General features: G+C 49.8%; 1 protein-coding gene across 2 annotated transcripts; it reads right to left on the minus strand.

Moving 5' to 3' along the window:
• Window positions 1-317: 317 nt before the first annotated feature.
• On the minus strand, window positions 318-15,401 carry LOC311115315 (nucleolar protein 58-like). Of its 2 annotated transcripts, none has more exons than XM_084190504.1 (12): window positions 15,208-15,401; window positions 14,490-14,566; window positions 14,292-14,344; window positions 13,189-13,450; window positions 12,859-12,923; window positions 12,164-12,571; window positions 11,788-11,951; window positions 11,538-11,672; window positions 5,858-5,919; window positions 2,070-2,212; window positions 898-1,031; window positions 318-807 (listed from the first exon to the last, which is right to left on the minus strand). In XM_084190504.1, exons 1-12 carry the CDS (start codon window positions 15,250-15,252, stop codon window positions 751-753), a joined length of 1,605 nt encoding a protein of 534 aa, XP_084046630.1. In that variant the 5' UTR covers window positions 15,253-15,401; the 3' UTR covers window positions 318-750. The 2 variants fall into 2 exon arrangements, with proteins under 2 accessions (XP_084046630.1, XP_084046631.1); XM_084190505.1 differs by having other exon boundaries at window positions 898-1,025; window positions 15,208-15,365.
• Window positions 15,402-16,958: the final 1,557 nt, after the last annotated feature.

Consider the following 16,958-nt stretch of genomic DNA (forward strand, 5'->3'; position numbering starts at 1 on the left):
GAATGGGAGAAACTCTCCAAATTTGTAGTGTCATACCGAAGAAGACTCGAGGCTGTAATCGCTGCCAAAGGTGCTTCAACAAAGTACTGAGTAAAGGGTATGAATACTTATGTAAATGTAATATTTCAGTTTTGTATTTTGAATACATTTGCAAAATATCTATAAACTTGTTTTTGCTTTGTCATTATGGGGTATTATGTGTAGATTGATTAGGGGGGGAAAAAACTATTTAATCAATTTTAGAATAAGGCTGTAATGTAACAAAACGTGGAAAGGTGTCTGAAAACACTATAGCTAGAATGAAGGGAAATACCATCGTCTGAGAAAATGGATTTAATCCACCAGAGCAGAAGTTGACTGTTATGGACAAAGACTTGTGGGAAACAACAGACATCAAAACAGCTTTTAAAAATGGTATGTTGTTAAACCAGTGGAGAAATGAAATGTTTTAACATGAACATTGACAAGCTGATATTGTATACAATCCATTGGCTCTTTAGGTTACAGTATACTAAAAAAGGGTCATCTTAAACGCAAATCCACACAGTAGGATTTTTACACGATCATTAAGTCTCATTCCTAATCATAACATATCAGCTGCTGGTCATTCTGAAATAACCTCGGTCTCCAGTTCCTCTCTCCGCTAGCCTTTAAACGGCTAATACATGACAGTCAGGGCCCTGGTAGATACATGTGCAACGACAACTAAAAGTCCTAATATAATACAGTTTCTCCCCAACCAGAAGCAGATTATTCTCCCTCTTCCTCCTTGACCTTCTTCTTTTTCTTCTTCTTCTTCTTTGATGACTAAATCACAAGAAATAGGGTTATGGTTAGTATGTTTGTTCAGACAGAACAGCTGAGATGAGCATGTCCCCATCATGCATTGCTACGTACTTCCTCTGTGGGAGAGACGGTCGCCTCCTCTTCCTCCTCCTTCACGTCCATCGCCTCCTCCGCTGCCTCGGCTTTCCTCGCCTTCTTTTTCTTCTTCTTGGGAGTTTCTTCTGCTGCCGTTGACGCCTCTGGTTCTGAATGAAAACAGAACGCACCGTGAGACAAGACAACTTAATACAGACTGCTGAGATTTTTTTATTTTATATGAATAGACGGCTGAGAATGGGTCTCATGTTCTGGATTGTGTTATAGACGGCTGAGAACGGGTCTCATGTTCTGGATTGTGTTATAGACGGCTGAGAACGGGTCTCATGTTATGGATTGTGTTATAGTCGGCTGAGAACAGGTCTCATGTTATGGATTGTGTTATAGACGGCTGAGAATGGGTCTCATGTTATGGATTGTGTTATAGGCGGCTGAGAACGGGTCTCATGTTATGGATTGTGTTATAGACGGCTGAGAACGGGTCTCATGTTCTGGATTGTGTTATAGACGGCTGAGAATGGGTCTCATGTTATGGATTGTGTTATAGGCGGCTGAGAACGGGTCTCATGTTATGGATTGTGTTATAGACGGCTGAGAACGGGTCTCATGTTATGGATTGTGTTATAGACGGCTGAGAATGGGTCTCATGTTATGGATTGTGTTATAGGCAGCTGAGAACGGGTCTCATGTTATGGATTGTGTTATAGACGGCTGAGAACGGGTCTCATGTTATGGATTGTGTTATAGACGGCTGAGAACGGGTCTCATGTTATGGATTGTGTTATAGACGGCTGAGAACGGGTCTCATGTTATGGATTGTGTTATAGACGGCTGAGAACGGGTCTCATGTTATGGATTGTGTTATAGACGGCTGAGAACGGGTCTCATGTTATGGATTGTGTTATAGACGGCTGAGAACGGGTCTCATGTTCTGGATTGTGTTATAGGCGGCTGAGAACGGGTCTCATGTTATGGATTGTGTTATAGGCAGCTGAGAACGGGTCTCATGTTATGGATTGTGTTATAGACGGCTGAGAACGGGTCTCATGTTATGGATTGTGTTATAGACGGCTGAGAACGGGTCTCATGTTATGGATTGTGTTATAGACGGCTGAGAATGGGTCTCATGTTAGGAATTGTGTTTATATAAATAGGATGTTGTATTATGGAAGAGGGGCCCAACTGACCTTCCACAGGTTCTTTCTTGGGTTTCTTGGATTTGACTGCCACCGGTGTGACCACCTCTTCCTCCTCCACCTCCTCAAACTTCCTCTTCTTGGAAACAGAGGGGAGGGTGGAGTCTCCGGAGGGGTCGTACACCTTCACGTCACTATGGAGACACGACAGAATGTTAACATAGACATGACAAAACGTTAGTTACCAGTAGGGCTGGTAATTAGTCGACTGGTCGATAGGCCGTTAGTCGACCAAGACGTTTTTTAGTCGAGCAGTAGCAAATCATTTTTTTTTGTGTGTAACACTAGACACCCTTCTGATTCGCTCCCATTTCATTGCGGAGGCCGAGGCTAACCCTAGTGCGGAGGCTAACCCTAGTGCGGAGGCTAACCCTAGTGCGGAGGCTAACCCTAGTGCGGAGGCGGAGGCTAACCCTAGTGCGGAGGCTAACCCTAGTGCGGAGGCCGAGGCCAACCCTAGTGCGGAGGCTAACCCTAGTGCGGAGGCCGAGGCCAACCCTAGTGCGGAGGCCGAGGCTAACCCTAGTGCGGAGGCGGAGGCCAACCCTAGTGCGGAGGCAAACCCTAGTGCGGAGGCTAACCCTAGTGCGGAGGCTAACCCTAGTGCGGAGGCTAACCCTAGTGCGGAGGCTAACCCTAGTGCGGAGGCTAACCCTAGTGCGGAGGCTAACCCTAGTGCGGAGGCTAACCCTAGTGCGGAGGCTAACCCTAGTGCGGAGGCTAACCCTAGTGCGGAGGCCAACCCTAGTGCGGAGGCCAACCCTAGTGCGGAGGCCAACCCTAGTGCGGAGGCCGAGGCCAACCCTAGTGCGGAGGCTAACCCTAGTGCGGAGGCTAACCCTAGTGCGGAGGCTAACCCTAGTGCGGAGGCCGAGGCCAACCCTAGTGCGGAGGCTAACCCTAGTGCGGAGGCCGAGGCCAACCCTAGTGCGGAGGCCGAGGCCAACCCTAGTGCGGAGGCCGAGGCCAACCCTAGTGCGGAGGCCGAGGCCAACCCTAGTGCGGAGGCCGAGGCAAACCCTAGTGCGGAGGCTAACCCTAGTGCGGAGGCTAACCCTAGTGCGGAGGCTAACCCTAGTGCGGAGGCTAACCCTAGTGCGGAGGCTAACCCTAGTGCGGAGGCCAACCCTAGTGCGGAGGCTAACCCTAGTGCGGAGGCTAACCCTAGTGCGGAGGCCAACCCTAGTGCGGAGGCCAACCCTAGTGCGGAGGCCAACCCTAGTGCGGAGGCAAACCCTAGTGCGGAGGCCAACCCTAGTGCCGAGGCTAACCCTAGTGCCGAGGCTAACCCTAGTGCGGAGGCTAACCCTAGTGCGGAGGCTAACCCTAGTGCGGAGGCTAACCCTAGTGCGGAGGCTAACCCTAGTGCGGAGGCTAACCCTAGTGCGGAGGCCAACCCTAGTGCGGAGGCTAACCCTAGTGCCGAGGCTAACCCTAGTGCCGAGGCTAACCCTAGTGCCGAGGCTAACCCTAGTGCCGAGGCTAACCCTAGTGCGGAGGCTAACCCTAGTGCGGAGGCTAACCCTAGTGCGGAGGCGGAGGCCAACCCTAGTGCGGAGGCTAACCCTAGTGCGGAGGCTAACCCTAGTGCGGAGGCCAACCCTAGTGCGGAGGCTAACCCTAGTGCGGAGGCCGAGGCTAACCCTAGTGCGGAGGCTAACCCTAGTGCGGAGGCCAACCCTAGTGCGGAGGCTAACCCTAGTGCGGAGGCTAACCCTAGTGCGGAGGCCAACCCTAGTGCGGAGGCTAACCCTAGTGCGGAGGCTAACCCTAGTGCGGAGGCTAACCCTAGTGCGGAGGCCAACCCTAGTGCGGAGGCTAACCCTAGTGCGGAGGCTAACCCTAGTGCGGAGGCTAACCCTAGTGCGGAGGCCAACCCTAGTGCGGAGGCTAACCCTAGTGCGGAGGCCAACCCTAGTGCGGAGGCCGAGGCCAACCCTAGTGCGGAGGCTAACCCTAGTGCGGAGGCCAACCCTAGTGCGGAGGCCGAGGCCAACCCTAGTGCGGAGGCCAACCCTAGTGCGGAGGCCAACCCTAGTGCGGAGGCCAACCCTAGTGCGGAGGCTAACCCTAGTGCGGAGGCCAACCCTAGTGCGGAGGCCGAGGCCAACCCTAGTGCGGAGGCTAACCCTAGTGCGGAGGCTAACCCTAGTGCGGAGGCTAACCCTAGTGCGGAGGCCGAGGCCAACCCTAGTGCGGAGGCTAACCCTAGTGCGGAGGCCGAGGCCAACCCTAGTGCGGAGGCCGAGGCTAACCCTAGTGCGGAGGCGGAGGCCAACCCTGGTGCGGAGGCTAACCCTAGTGCGGAGGCTAACCCTAGTGCGGAGGCTAACCCTAGTGCGGAGGCTAACCCTAGTGCGGAGGCCAACCCTAGTGCGGAGGCCAACCCTAGTGCCGAGGCTAACCCTAGTGCGGAGGCTAACCCTAGTGCGGAGGCTAACCCTAGTGCGGAGGCTAACCCTAGTGCGGAGGCTAACCCTAGTGCGGAGGCTAACCCTAGTGCGGAGGCTAACCCTAGTGCGGAGGCTAACCCTAGTGCGGAGGCTAACCCTAGTGCGGAGGCCAACCCTAGTGCGGAGGCCAACCCTAGTGCGGAGGCTAACCCTAGTGCGGAGGCCGCAGGGATGGTACAGTCCAAGAAGGGGAGTGTGGCTAAGACGTACAATGTATGTCTCACCAGAATGCGCTCTCTCTCGCCAATTCGTGCAAATTCATTGTTTGCGTTTGATTTTTAGTCTATCAATTCCCCATTACATTCATCACTAGTAGAACATTTACTGTTAATTCCAATCATTTATAATCTACAATGTTTGTTCGGTTAATGCACTCAATATATTATTTTCCCAGTCTTTTACCGTTCTCATTGTCGGAGTGGACACATTGTTTGCAGAGTGCACAACCTACGCTATAATATATATATATATATATATTATTTACATGACATTTACGTCATTTAGCAGACGCTCTATATATACACACATACATATACACTCACCTGCTACAGATGTGAGAAACAACTTTTGGTTGATTTCATTCCATTTACGAGTTTTGTCAATTTAGTCCTTGTCTTTTGTTTGGAGCTCCTGTCCATGTTGAGTAAAGACGCATAGAAGTAGTCCTAGAGGCTACCTGGCCTGAACTCTAATGGAGGCATAAATGTGCCCATTTGGGGATCTGATAGTATTTATGATTGGCTTAACGGACTACCACTAATGACCTGTGGAGCTTCTCACAATGTTTTCTTCACCTCAAACAGCAAGAAAACAAAGTCTGTTTTTACATCCATTGAGAATTACAATCGTTCCTCAATGTATTTGAAAAATCTTCCCAGCTCTCTCCATTTCGATTACCACTCAGCGTGAAAGGGAAAAGTAATGCTCTGATCAATTCTTATCCAGAGACACGACAGACGGCTAGTTACCAGAGACACGACAGAAGGTTAGTTACCAGAGACACGACAGACGGCTAGTTACCAGAGACACGACAGACGGCTAGTTACCAGAGACACGACAGACGGCTAGTTACCAGAGACACGACAGACGGCTAGTTACCAGAGACACAACAGACGGCTAGTTACCAGAGACACGACAGACGGCTAGTTACCAGAGACACGACAGACGGCTAGTTACCAGAGACACGACAGACGGCTAGTTACCAGACACACGACTAGTTACCAGAGACACGACAGACGGCTAGTTACCAGACACACGACAGACGGCTAGTTACCAGAGACACGACAGGTTAGTTACACAACACAGTTGTCTCCAGGTGTAACTCACCTCTTGTGTTGGTATTTGTCAGACTTGGCCATGGCTTTGCCTGTTCCACTGATTCTTCTGATCTGAAGGGAGAAACCAGGGTCAGTACAATATTAGGGGAGGAGTAGGGGACTAATAAGAGTAGGGGACCACAGTAGGGGACTAGTAGATTAGGGGACCAGTAGATTAGGGGACTAGTAGATTAGGGGACCACAGTAGGGGACTAGTAGATTAGGGGACCACAGTAGGGGACTAGTAGATTAGGGGACCACAGTAGGGGACTAGTAGATTAGGAGACCACAGTAGGGGACTAGTAGATTAGGGGACCACAGTAGGGGACTAGTAGATTAGGGGACCAGAGTAGATTAGGGGACTAGTAGATTAGGGGACCACAGTAGGGGACCAGTAGATTAGGGGACAACAGTAGGGGACTAGTAGATTAGGGGACCACAGTAGGGGACCACAGTAGGGGACTAGTAGATTAGGGGACTAGTAGATTAGGGGACTAGTAGATTAGGGGACCACAGTAGGGGACTAGTAGATTAGGGGACCACAGTAGGGGACCAGTAGATTAGGGGACCACAGTAGGGGACCAGTAGATTAGGGGACCACAGTAGGGGACTAGTAGATTAGGGGACTAGTAGATTAGGGGACTAGTAGATTAGGGGACCACAGTAGGGGACTAGTAGATTAGGGGACCACAGTAGGGGACTAGTAGATTAGGGGACCACAGTAGGGGACTAGTAGATTAGGGGACCACAGTAGGGGACTAGTAGATTAGGGGACCACAGTAGGGGACTAGTAGATTAGGGGACCACAGTAGGGGACTAGTAGATTAGGGGACCACAGTAGGGGACCAGTAGATTAGGGGACCACAGTAGGGGACTAGTAGATTAGGGGACTAGTAGATTAGGGGACTAGTAGATTAGGGGACCAGTAGATTAGGGGACTAGTAGATTAGGGGACCACAGTAGGGGACCAGTAGATTAGGGGACCACAGTAGGGGACTAGTAGATTAGGGGACCAGAGTAGATTAGGGGACTAGTAGATTAGGGGACCACAGTAGGGGACCAGTAGATTAGGGGACAACAGTAGGGGACTAGTAGATTAGGGGACCACAGTAGGGGACCAGTAGATTAGGGGACCACAGTAGGGGACCAGTAGAGTAGGGGACCACAGTAGGGGACTAGTAGATTAGGGGACCACAGTAGGGGACTAGTAGATTAGGGGACCACAGTAGGGGACTAGTAGATTAGGGGACTAGTAGATTAGGGGACCACAGTAGGGGACTAGTAGATTAGGGGACCACAGTAGGGGACTAGTAGATTAGGGGACCACAGTAGGGGACTAGTAGATTAGGGGACCACAGTAGGGGACTAGTAGATTAGGGGACTAGTAGATTAGGGGACCACAGTAGGGGACTAGTAGATTAGGGGACCACAGTAGGGGACTAGTAGATTAGGGGACCACAGTAGGGGACTAGTAGATTAGGGGACCACAGTAGGGGACTAGTAGATTAGGGGACCACAGTAGGGGACTAGTAGATTAGGGGACCACAGTAGGGGACCAGTAGATTAGGGGACCACAGTAGGGGACTAGTAGATTAGGGGACTAGTAGATTAGGGGACCAGTAGATTAGGGGACCAGTAGATTAGGGGACCACAGTAGGGGACCAGTAGATTAGGGGACCACAGTAGGGGACTAGTAGATTAGGGGACCAGAGTAGATTAGGGGACTAGTAGATTAGGGGACCACAGTAGGGGACCAGTAGATTAGGGGACAACAGTAGGGGACTAGTAGATTAGGGGACCACAGTAGGGGACCAGTAGATTAGGGGACCACAGTAGGGGACCAGTAGAGTAGGGGACCACAGTAGGGGACTAGTAGATTAGGGGACCACAGTAGGGGACTAGTAGATTAGGGGACCACAGTAGGGGACTAGTAGATTAGGGGACCACAGTAGGGGACTAGTAGATTAGGGGACCACAGTAGGGGACTAGTAGATTAGGGGACCACAGTAGGGGACTAGTAGATTAGGGGACCACAGTAGGGGACCAGTAGATTAGGGGACCACAGTAGGGGAGCAGTAGATTAGGGGACCACAGTAGGGGACTAGTAGATTAGGGGACTAGTAGATTAGGGGACCACAGTAGGGGACTAGTAGATTAGGGGACCACAGTAGGGGACTAGTAGATTAGGGGACCACAGTAGGGGACCAGTAGATTAGGGGACCACAGTAGGGGACTAGTAGATTAGGGGACCACAGTAGGGGACTAGTAGATTAGGGGACCAGAGTAGGGGATCAGTAGATTAGGGGACCAGTAGATTAGGGGACAACAGTAGGGGACTAGTAGATTAGGGGACCACAGTAGGGGACTAGTAGATTAGGGGACCACAGTAGGGGACCAGTAGATTAGGGGACCACAGTAGGGGACCAGTAGATTAGGGGACCACAGTAGGGGACTAGTAGATTAGGGGACTAGTAGATTAGGGGACTAGTAGATTAGGGGACCACAGTAGGGGACTAGTAGATTAGGGGACCACAGTAGGGGACCAGTAGATTAGGGGACCACAGTAGATTAGGGGACCAGTAGATTAGGGGACCACAGTAGGGGACTAGTAGATTAGGGGACCACAGTAGGGGACTAGTAGATTAGGGGACCACAGTAGGGGACTAGTAGAGTAGGGGACCACAGTAGGGGACCACAGTAGGGGACCACAGTAGGGGACTAGTAGATTAGGGGACCACAGTAGGGGACTAGTAGATTAGGGGACCACAGTAGGGGACTAGTAGATTAGGGGACCACAGTAGGGGACTAGTAGATTAGGAGACCACAGTAGGGGACTAGTAGATTAGGGGACTAGTAGATTAGGGGACTAGTAGATTAGGGGACCACAGTAGGGGACTAGTAGATTAGGGGACCACAGTAGGGGACTAGTAGATTAGGGGACCACAGTAGATTAGGGGACCAGTAGATTAGGGGACCACAGTAGGGGACTAGTAGATTAGGGGACCACAGTAGGGGACTAGTAGATTAGGGGACCACAGTAGGGGACTAGTAGAGTAGGGGACCACAGTAGGGGACCACAGTAGGGGACCACAGTAGGGGACTAGTAGATTAGGGGACCACAGTAGGGGACTAGTAGATTAGGGGACCACAGTAGGGGACTAGTAGATTAGGGGACCACAGTAGGGGACTAGTAGATTAGGAGACCACAGTAGGGGACTAGTAGATTAGGGGACCACAGTAGGGGACTAGTAGATTAGGGGACCAGAGTAGATTAGGGGACTAGTAGATTAGGGGACCACAGTAGGGGACCAGTAGATTAGGGGACAACAGTAGGGGACTAGTAGATTAGGGGACCACAGTAGGGGACTAGTAGATTAGGGGACCACAGTAGGGGACCAGTAGATTAGGGGACCACAGTAGGGGACTAGTAGATTAGGGGACCACAGTAGGGGACTAGTAGATTAGGGGACCAGAGTAGGGGACTAGTAGATTAGGGGAGCAGTAGATTAGGGGACCACAGTAGGGGACTAGTAGATTAGGGGACCACAGTAGGGGACTAGTAGATTAGGGGACCACAGTAGGGGACCAGTAAATTAGGGGACCACAGTAGGGGACTAGTAGATTAGGGGAGCAGTAGATTAGGGGACCACAGTAGGGGACTAGTAGATTAGGGGACCACAGTAGGGGACTAGTAGATTAGGGGACCACAGTAGGGGACTAGTAGATTAGGGGAGCAGTAGATTAGGGGACCACAGTAGGGGACTAGTAGATTAGGGGACCACAGTAGGGGACTAGTAGATTAGGGGACCACAGTAGGGGACTAGTAGATTAGGGGACCACAGTAGGGGACTAGTAGATTAGGGGACTAGTAGATTAGGGGACCACAGTAGGGGACTAGTAGATTAGGGGACCACAGTAGGGGACTAGTAGATTAGGGGACCACAGTAGATTAGGGGACCAGTAGATTAGGGGACCACAGTAGGGGACTAGTAGATTAGGGGACCACAGTAGGGGACTAGTAGATTAGGGGACCACAGTAGGGGACTAGTAGAGTAGGGGACCACAGTAGGGGACCACAGTAGGGGACTAGTAGATTAGGGGACCACAGTAGGGGACTAGTAGATTAGGGGACCACAGTAGGGGACTAGTAGATTAGGGGACCACAGTAGGGGACTAGTAGATTAGGAGACCACAGTAGGGGACTAGTAGATTAGGGGACCACAGTAGGGGACTAGTAGATTAGGGGACCAGAGTAGATTAGGGGACTAGTAGATTAGGGGACCACAGTAGGGGACCAGTAGATTAGGGGACAACAGTAGGGGACTAGTAGATTAGGGGACCACAGTAGGGGACTAGTAGATTAGGGGACCACAGTAGGGGACCAGTAGATTAGGGGACCACAGTAGGGGACTAGTAGATTAGGGGACCACAGTAGGGGACTAGTAGATTAGGGGACCAGAGTAGGGGACTAGTAGATTAGGGGAGCAGTAGATTAGGGGACCACAGTAGGGGACTAGTAGATTAGGGGACCACAGTAGGGGACTAGTAGATTAGGGGACCACAGTAGGGGACCAGTAAATTAGGGGACCACAGTAGGGGAGCAGTAGATTAGGGGACCACAGTAGGGGACTAGTAGATTAGGGGACCACAGTAGGGGACTAGTAGATTAGGGGACCACAGTAGGGGACTAGTAGATTAGGGGAGCAGTAGATTAGGGGACCACAGTAGGGGACTAGTAGATTAGGGGACCACAGTAGGGGACTAGTAGATTAGGGGACCACAGTAGGGGACTAGTAGATTAGGGGACCACAGTAGGGGACTAGTAGATTAGGGGACCACAGTAGGGGACTAGTAGATTAGGGGACTAGTAGATTAGGGGACCACAGTAGGGGACCAGTAGATTAGGGGACCACAGTAGGGGACTAGTAGATTAGGGGACCACAGTAGGGGACTAGTAGATTAGGGGACCAGAGTAGGGGACTAGTAGATTAGGGGAGCAGTAGATTAGGGGACCACAGTAGGGGACTAGTAGATTAGGGGACCACAGTAGGGGACTAGTAGATTAGGGGACCACAGTAGGGGACCAGTAAATTAGGGGACCACAGTAGGGGACTAGTAGATTAGGGGAGCAGTAGATTAGGGGACCACAGTAGGGGACTAGTAGATTAGGGGACCACAGTAGGGGACTAGTAGATTAGGGGACCACAGTAGGGGACTAGTAGATTAGGGGACCACAGTAGGGGACTAGTAGATTAGGGGACCACAGTAGGGGACTAGTAGATTAGGGGACCACAGTAGGGGACTAGTAGATTAGGGGACCACAGTAGGGGACTAGTAGATTAGGGGACCAGTAGATTAGGGGACCACAGTAGGGGACTAGTAGAGTAGGGGACCACAGTAGGGGACTAGTAGAGTAGGGGACCACAGTAGGGGACTAGTAGATTAGGGGACCACAGTAGGGGACTAGTAGATTAGGGGACCACAGTAGGGGGACTAGTAAAGTAAGGGACCACAGTAGGGGACTAGTAGTGAGACTAGTTGGATATCTCTGTTCAATAATACAAGCTCAGATGAGGTAGTGACTGAAAAGCATCAGGTAGTTTCAGGACTGTTGACATTAGTCATCATCATCACTGCTTGGCATCTCATGTAGTCTGGTTGTTCTGGGCCTCCACCAGAGATCTACTTACTCCCTTCTCCTCTAGGTGGCGTAGTCTGGCCTCCAGCTTGGCACGGTTCTCAACTCCCATCTCAGCGTTGGTGTCCTCTCCCAGGGCATCGTAGCGGATCGCCAGAGATGCTTTGGCTGCCAGCATCCTGGAGATCTGAGAGGCCAGAAAGCAGCTGGATCAGAACGGTATCACCCCTGGAACATGACAGCAGTCCCGTAGTGTGAAGAGACATTCTACTTCTAGTGTTGGGATGGAACAAAAGCCTCACCTTGCCCTTGTTCTTGGCAGAGGTCTGCCCCACCAGAGAGGCGTGGTAGATGAGACCATATTTAGGCGTGTCCCTGCGTGTCTTCAGGGCTCTGAACAGGGCCTTCTCTGCTCCCAGGATCTGGACTGTGGAGGCCGGGTGCTTGGCCAGGTTCAACAGGGACCCTGTCAGAGAGAACCACAACATTTAGGAGCAGTTGGACTTTCCAGCTGCCTGCTACAGGTGTCCAGGTAAGAGGTCTCAATACAAGCTCAGATGAGGTAGTGACTGAAAAGCATCAGGTTTCAGGATTGTGACATATAGTCGTCATAATCACAGCTTGTTTTGTGTTGTGAATGATTCCTGCTGTGTGATTGGCTGTTATATCATGACTCACCGGCGTGGGAGATGAGCCGCGCCCCCACCAGTTCCCCCACCATGACAGTCAGGTTGGGAGCGATAGCCATCATCCTGTTCTTCAGATAGTCGTACAGCTGGGTGCGGTACTCTGTGATCTCTATCACCTGGTCACACAGGTGCATAATGTTACCGATGTCCTCCTCTGACACCTCCGTTCCCATGGAGATCTCTGCAGCCAGTTTGACCTCTGCCTCAACCTCTTCAGGTAGATGTTCGGACAGGTCCGTGGTGGCCACGTTGGTACGGGCCCCTATCTTCCGGACACTCTTGCAGTAGGCCAGGTTGTCTGTGATGATCTTCCCCACCTCGGGGAAGTGCCAACCGTACCACTCCCTGCAGCGCATGATGTAGTTGTTGAGCTCCTTGTCCAGGTCATCTAGTAGAGCTAGACAGACCATAATACTAGTTACAGAGCTAGACAGACCATAATACTAGTTACAGAGCTAGACAGACCATAACACTATTTAGAGACAGACCATAACACTAGTTACAGAGCTAGACAGACCATAACACTAGTTACAGAGCTAGACAGACCATAATACTAGTTACAGAGCTAGACAGACCATAATACTAGTTAGAGACAGACCATAATACTAGTTACAGAGCTAGACAGACCATAATACTAGGTACATTAGGTTGTGGCCCATCCCTGGTCTAAGAGGAGGTACTTACAGATAGCTTGAACTATCATGGTATCCACTTTGTCAGGGCTGAACTTCAGCTTGTAACGGGACAAACTGTGGAAACAGAAACAGATCAGGATCTTCCATAGCAGCCTTTCAGGTCTTTTATGAATATGACAGAGGTGCTGCCTCAGGGGTAGTGACGAATGCTGAGGAAATCTACACGAGGTTTCAGACAGCAAGATATAATCATCGGCAACACACTTCATGTTAATGATTTTAAATGTAAGTAAATTATAAAGTGTTAGTCTAATGTATTTTTCGTTATAAGACTAGTCTAATGGAGATCCTAATGAATCCAGTGTGTGATCCACCCTACCTGTGAGCCAGTCCCAGAGACATGGCGCTGATCTCCCGGGGGGGCAGGCCAGTGATCAGGGCCTCCATCTGTGTCCTGATCCCTCTCATCAGTTCAGCCACCGCAGGGCTGTGGACGCAGCTCAGGTTCAACTTCTCCTTGATCACGCCTCCCAGTTTAGCGTCGCTGATGGCCAGCTGTTCATGAGCTTCTTTAGCCACCACTTTCTTCAGGATCTTCTTCAGACTCTTCCCCATTTTCCCTTCTGTCATGGCAGTGGCCGCTGGGCACAGGAGAGGGAAGGTGTGTTATAGATCCACGTGAGAGAGAGAGATCCAACATGAAGACAGGAGAGAAGGTACACTACATGACCAAAAGTATGTGGACACCAACTCTAAATATGGAGTTGGTCCCCCCCTTTGCTGCTATAACAGCCTCCACTCTTCTGGGAAGGCTTTCCACTAGATGTTGGAACATTGCTGTGGGGACTTGCTTCCATTCAGCCACAAGAGCATTAGTGAGGTCGGGCACTGATGTTGGGCGATTAGGCCTGGCTCGCAGTCTGCGTTCCAATTCTTCCCAACGGTGTTCGACGGGGTTGCGGTGAGGACTTGATGCAGGCCAGTCAAGTTCTTCCACACCGATCTCGTACACTATAGTGAGAGCAGGAAGTGTATACTGGCTTCGGCTTCTCACGATGGACAAACAGCATTAACCTGCCTGGCAGAGTGTAACAGTGTTGCTTCCGTCCGTCTCCTCGCCCCTACCTGGGCTTGAACCAGGGACCCTCTGCACACATCGACAACAATCACCCTCGAAGCACCGTTACCCGTCGCTCCACAAAAGCAGCGGCCCTTACAGAGCAAAGGGAAACAACTACTTCAAGGTCTCAGAGCAAGTGACGTCACCGATTGAAATGCTACTAGCGCGCACCGCTAACTAGCTAGCCAGTTCACACTGGTTTCACTCACTCCCCTTTTGACCTTCTCCTTTTCTGCAGCAACCAGTGATCCGGGTCAACAGCATCAATGTAACAGTGTTGCTAGTGTGTAACTAGCTGGTTCCATGGGCACTACCTGGTAGACTATAGTGAGAGCAACAGGAAAGGGGAAAGGAGTCTGTACCTGCCAAAGCCTCTGTTGTGTCCTGGAATTTCTCAAAGTGCTTCAACTTCACTCTGGAAGGAGAAATGGTGCAACGTGTTATTTGACAACTCCAGAATCATGTTCGTTATGCTGATAATATGTAATACTACTGTTCATTGACAACGTATTCAATCGAATCTAAACACTCCTTTATCCAAACATGGGGCCAAAACTCACACTTTGTTGGCCTTCTCCGGCGTTTCGAACTCCTTCCATAAACTGTCCACCTCTTGGAGCTTTGACTCGTCGAGGACCTGGAACAAAAAAAGGTTTAAAGATCTATCAAGTACACAGGCATTCCTTAAATTACCTTCATTTAACTAAACTCGGTTTACATGTGTTGTCATTCAAACTCCTCTGTGAACTGGGTCATGATCAGTAACGGGTGAGCCTGGCAAGAAAGCCAGCATGCGGTCCTTCCAAAATACCACGCACCAGTTATGCTAACTAGGCTAGGAAGAGTAGCCTATTTTAACTGTTGGGTAAGCATTGGCAGCAAATAAATAATTCAACTTTAAAAACGGCAAAACGGGTTCAAATAGTTGTACAGTTACAAAAGTCCAGTCCAAGGTAGCAAAGTATCCGTGGCTATCCAGCAGATATCCGTAGCTTGTTAACTTGCCACATGCAACGTGGTTGCTTGACTACTGCGTGTTGGATGAGAAGGCCCAGCTGCAGTGAAAATAAGGATTGCACGCCAGAACTACCACGACGACCTGAATAGAGAACCAACGGGTACTGTAAACACAGTGAAACAGTTCTTGACATCGAAATAGTTTGTATTTTAATGCAATAGATGGCTAGCTGCACTGCGAAAACGGTTAGATTATTTAAAATGTCATGCATCCATCTAAAAATCTTAGAATTTAGAATATAACTTTAGCTAAATACTCACTTTAAATATTGCATAACCAGCAGCGGTTTCAAATAAAACAAGCATCTCTGACGCTTTTTCACCAAGTTTAAACAAATAATGTATCTCCTTCTCTAGTCACCACGCTGCTCCAACTGAAGAGTGCTGCACGCGGTGATCTGTGTGCTGCACCCGGAAGCACGTTCTCTCTTCAACATCGCGAGAACTTGCAGAATGAACCACCCGGAAACACGTTCTCTCTTCAACATCGCGAGAAGTTGCAGAATGAACCACCCGGAAACACGTTCTCTCTTCAACATCGCGAGAAGTTGCAGAATGAACCAACAGGAAACACGTTCTCTCTTCAACATCGCGAGAAGTTGCAGAATGAACCACCCGGAAACACGTTCTCTCTTCAACATCGCGAGAAGTTGCAGAATGAACCACCCCGGAAACACGTTCTCTCTTCAACATCGCGAGAAGTTGCAGAATGAACCACCCGGAAACACGTTCTCTCTTCAACATCGCGAGAAGTTGCAGAATGAACCAACAGGAAACACGTTCTCTCTTCAACATCGCGAGAAGTTGCAGAATGAACCTTTTGGAGGCATAAACAAATCAGACAATAACATTTTGGTCGCGTACCGCCAACACAAATTTAGCAGTTGTTATCGCGGGTGTAGAGAAATGCTTATGTTCCATACAGTAATACCTAGCAATACAAAACAATACGCGCAAATTCCACCGAAATAAGACAGGAATTACGTTTTTTTTTTTTTTAAGTATATATGTTTGCTGTCACACACTGGTTAGTTGTTTTACAGGCTCAGCTGTAGTAGTATGGCGACCCTGGAGCAAATTAGGGTTTTTTACCTTGTTGGCTTGGTATTCAAAACAGAGACCTTTCGGTTAATGGCCCAACACTAACCACTAGGCTACCTAGTCCGGAATATAAATATATACACTACCAGTCAAAAGTTTGGACACACCTACTCATTCAAGGGTTTTTCTTAATTTTTAATATTTTCTACATTGTAGAATAATAGTGAAGACATCAAAACTATAAAATAACACATATGGAATCTCTTTGCCTGTTTGACGAACATCAATACAGGACTAAGATTGAATCGTACTACACCGGCTCTGACACTCGTCGGATGTGGCAGGGCTTGAAAACTATTACAGACTACAAAGGGAAGCACAGCCGCGAGCTGCCCAGTGACACAAGCCTACCAGACGAGCTAAACCACTTCTATGCTCGCTTCGAGGCAAGCAACACTGAAGCATGCATGAGAGCACCAGCTGTTCCAGATGACTATGTGATCAAGCTCTCCGTATCCGACATGAATAAGACTTTTAAGCAGGTCAACATTCACAAGGCCAGACGGATGCAGACGGATTACCAGGACGTGTACTCCGAGCATGTGCTGACCAACTGGCAAGTGTCTTCACTGACATTTTCAACATGTCCCTGACTGAGTCTGTAATACCAACATGTTTCAAGCAGACCACCGTAGTCCCCGTGCCCAAGGACACTAAGATAACATGCCTAAATGACTCCCGACCCGTAGCACTCACGTCTGTAGCCATGAAGTGCTTTGAAAGGCTGGTCATGGCTCACATCAACACCATTATCCCAGAAACCCTAGACCCACTCCAATTTGCATACCGCCCCAACAGATCCCCAGATGATGCAATCTCTATTGCACTCCACACTGCCCTTTCCCGCCTGGACAAGAGGCACACCTACGTGAGAATGCTATTCATTGACTACAGCTCAGCGTTCAACATCA

This window comes from Coregonus lavaretus (assembly GCF_964263955.1).
Source record: "Coregonus lavaretus genome assembly, contig: HAP1_SCAFFOLD_527, whole genome shotgun sequence".
In the NCBI taxonomy this organism is placed as follows: Eukaryota; Metazoa; Chordata; class Actinopteri; order Salmoniformes; family Salmonidae; genus Coregonus; species Coregonus lavaretus.

Excerpts from the sequence above, each read along its gene's own strand:
- LOC311115315 (XM_084190504.1), bottom strand. The coding sequence starts at position 15,252 with ATGCTTGTTTTATTTGAAACCGCTGCTGGTTATGCAATATTTAAA. Across the intron at positions 14,567-15,207 it reads CTGGTTATGCAATATTTAAA|GTCCTCGACGAGTCAAAGCT; the intron begins GTGAGTATTTAG and ends TTTTTGTTCCAG. Across the intron at positions 5,920-11,537 it reads GCCACCTAGAGGAGAAGGGA|ATCAGAAGAATCAGTGGAAC; the intron begins GTAAGTAGATCT and ends TTCTCCCTTCAG.